Source organism: Belonocnema kinseyi, chromosome 1 (assembly GCF_010883055.1).
Source record: "Belonocnema kinseyi isolate 2016_QV_RU_SX_M_011 chromosome 1, B_treatae_v1, whole genome shotgun sequence".
NCBI lineage: Eukaryota > Metazoa > Arthropoda > Insecta > Hymenoptera > Cynipidae > Belonocnema > Belonocnema kinseyi.
Window position 1 is genome coordinate 107,689,045 of NC_046657.1, and position 3,024 is coordinate 107,692,068.

Sequence of the window (3,024 nt, forward strand, 5' to 3'; positions counted from 1 at the left end):
CGTGCTTAGGATTGTATAATACCTCTATTCAATCGGCCCTTTTCAGGGCCACCAAATGTTTTTTACGAGGAATAATTTTGGTTACTACATGTCTTTCCAGTTCAGTGTCAGTATAATCAGACCAAATACTCTTTGCCGAGTTTTGTTTCCTGGACACCGGCAAAAAAACCCGCTCTTCAATAGTCTAATGATCTAAAGTCGTTTAACGGTTGGTAAAATTTTAAAATAGCAGCTTCTCCAGTATGACCCTTTAATGTAAAGAAATATCAAACACTTGTTATTATTTAATGAATTCTAAATGATAGGTGTGGGGGGTAGATCATTTTTGAGGAATTTCCTTATCTAATATTTTAAAAAACTGACCGCAATAATATTTTGCGTCTTAGTGCGCTACGCACATTTCACCTATAGTGAGCGCCATAGCATAGTGATTTCAGTCAGGTATGCAAAATGCATTTCAGTTTCTTTTTCTTGTTCGATTCAGATTAAACTTATGTATTAAAAAATTATTTTATCTAAAATGCTTTATTTTGAAATTTTTGAAAATGCTTTAACTCTGATTATTTTCTTTTTATAGAAAAGTCATTAGGATCAATTGTTTGAGTTTCTGAGTACTATGAATAACCGTTCATAGAATTTTGTAATCTTGAAAAAATGTGGTATTAAAACTTAAAAACGTGCTCACTTTTTGAATTTGTATCCAAAATAGCTAGTTCACGAACTTGTTCTTTCTTTTTAGGGCTTAAAACAGTGTGCCAAAGCAGAATCCAATCTGATCAATTTTTAGGAGAGTTATCGTGCCTACAGAATACAGACAGACAAACACCTTCGTAAAAATAGTTTTTTCTGACTCAGTGGTTCTCAGAACGTGAAGATTTTATGAAAACCGAGAAAGTGAAATTTTACATAAAACCAATACCTTCTCATTAGATGCGAATGTAAAAATGGAACTTCTACTATAAAACACATTAATTTTCAAATCAGAAGCCATAAATAATGGAATATATATTAAATATCTGAATTGTTAAATATTGCAATTTTTAACAGTTTGGGTTATCTTATTTTGTAATGGCCGCTTTTCAGTTTTCACGATCAAATTAGGAATTTTTAAACATAAAATCAATTTCTACGACAAAAGTTGAATTTTCAATCCAAAAAGACGAATTTTTAACTAAAGGATGACTTTTGGACAAAATTGTTGGTTTCTCTACCAAATAGTTGCAGTTTTTATTGAAAATTATTAAATTTCTCTTAAAATAGATGAGTTTTTATTTAAAAAAAAACACGTTTTAAAATAGTTTATTTTTCATTTTAAATAATCCAGTTTACTTTTCAAGGTCAAAATATGAATTTTGTAACAAAAAATAATTTTCTACGAAAAAATTTGAAGTTTCAAACCAAAACAACACATATTTTCAACCAAAAGTACTAAAAAAAAAAAGTTAAATTCTCAACCATTTAGATGAATTTTTATCCAAAAAAGATAAAATTTTGTACGAAAACAGATGTATTTGTTTTTAAACGAGACTTTTTAACATGAAAATATAAATTTTAAACAAAAAGTAAAGTTCCTATGAAAATAGTTAAATTTTTAACAAAGCAGTAGAATTTTTAGTATAAAAAAATTTAATTTAAATTTTCATCCAGAAAAAAATTTCAGTTTTGTTTTAACACCAAAATATTAAATTAAAACGGAAACTAAATTTTCTACGAAACATTTAAATTTTCAACAGAACAACATAATTTTCAACCAAAAAGGATGATTTTTCTACAAAATTGTCGAATTTTCAACCAAACAGTTGCATTTCTATTATTTCTATTTATAAGAAAGATGAAATTTCTTCTAAAACAGATGAATTAAAAAAAAAACACTAACAAAATTGTAAAATTTCTATCCAAAGAAGATTCCAGTTCATTCTCCAATACCGAAATAAGAATTGTAAACAATAAGTTAAATTTCTGCTACAGAGTCGAATTTTTAGCCAAAAAGCATGACTTTTTAACAAGATTCTTAAATTTTCAAACAAACAATTGTATTTTTGTCTAAGAAAAATGAAAATTTTAATACAGAGGTGAATTTTTCATTGAGATTTTCATTGACTTTTCAAGACAAAAATACGAATTGTAACCAAGAAGTAAATTTTCTAGAAAATAGTTTAATTTTCAACAACACAGTTGCAATTTTATCTACGAAAGATGCAATATATATACTAAAAAATATGATCTTTGAAATAAAAAAGACAAATTTTCAGAAAAAATAGTGTTTATCCAAAAAAGAACTCAGTCGACTTATCAGCAAGAAAATATGAATTTTAAACAAAAGGTTAATGTTCTACGAAAAGAGTTGAATTTTTAAAACCAATAAGATGTATTTTTTACAAAGCAATTGCATTTGCAACCCAAAAAGATGATATTTTGAGCAAATTCTGAAATTTTCAACCAAATAATAAAATTTATAACTAAAACCATGATCTTTAGTAGAAAGTTTCTGTAAATTTGCCAAATTTACGTACATTAGTGAAGGACCTCATCCCTTGCCGTTGTCAATGTGGACACCTAGTCGATAGTCGTAACCATTAGCCAATTTACAAACCATATTCCATTGTGTAAACATTTTTAAGAATTGGTGTTAGTTCAACAAACATTTCTTACTCTACAGCTTACACAAAAGAGTAATCATATAGCTAAATTTACATAGATGAACAGCATCTTTTGCATAAAATCAAATTACATTTCATTACAAAAGGAGAAATTAAACAAATAGTTTCCATATAAAATTCGAAAAAAATTAACTTCCTTGAATACAATTTTTATAAATATCACATTTGACTTGTAATTATATATATATAAAGAAAAGTTGAATAAAGTTAAATATTACAAAATTGTTATGAAATTAATTTAAATGAAACCTAAGATTGACAATCCTGATATTGCTATTTGTCTAAGCGTCTTAATCCAAAGAGAATTAGAAGACAATTGAGGAACTTAAGAAATCCTAAAACTCGAAAATCCAAGTGTACGGAG

General features: G+C 26.7%; 1 protein-coding gene across 1 annotated transcript in view; it reads right to left on the reverse strand.

Moving 5' to 3' along the window:
- Nucleotides 1-176: 176 nt before the first annotated feature.
- LOC117179455 (histone H2B-like) overlaps nucleotides 177-3,024 on the reverse strand; it is a 4,383-nt gene continuing 1,535 nt past the window's right edge. The window contains exon 2 of the mRNA XM_033371286.1: nucleotides 177-248. Coding sequence (XP_033227177.1) covers nucleotides 177-248 — 72 coding nt within the window. The remainder of the gene's footprint in view (nucleotides 249-3,024) is intronic.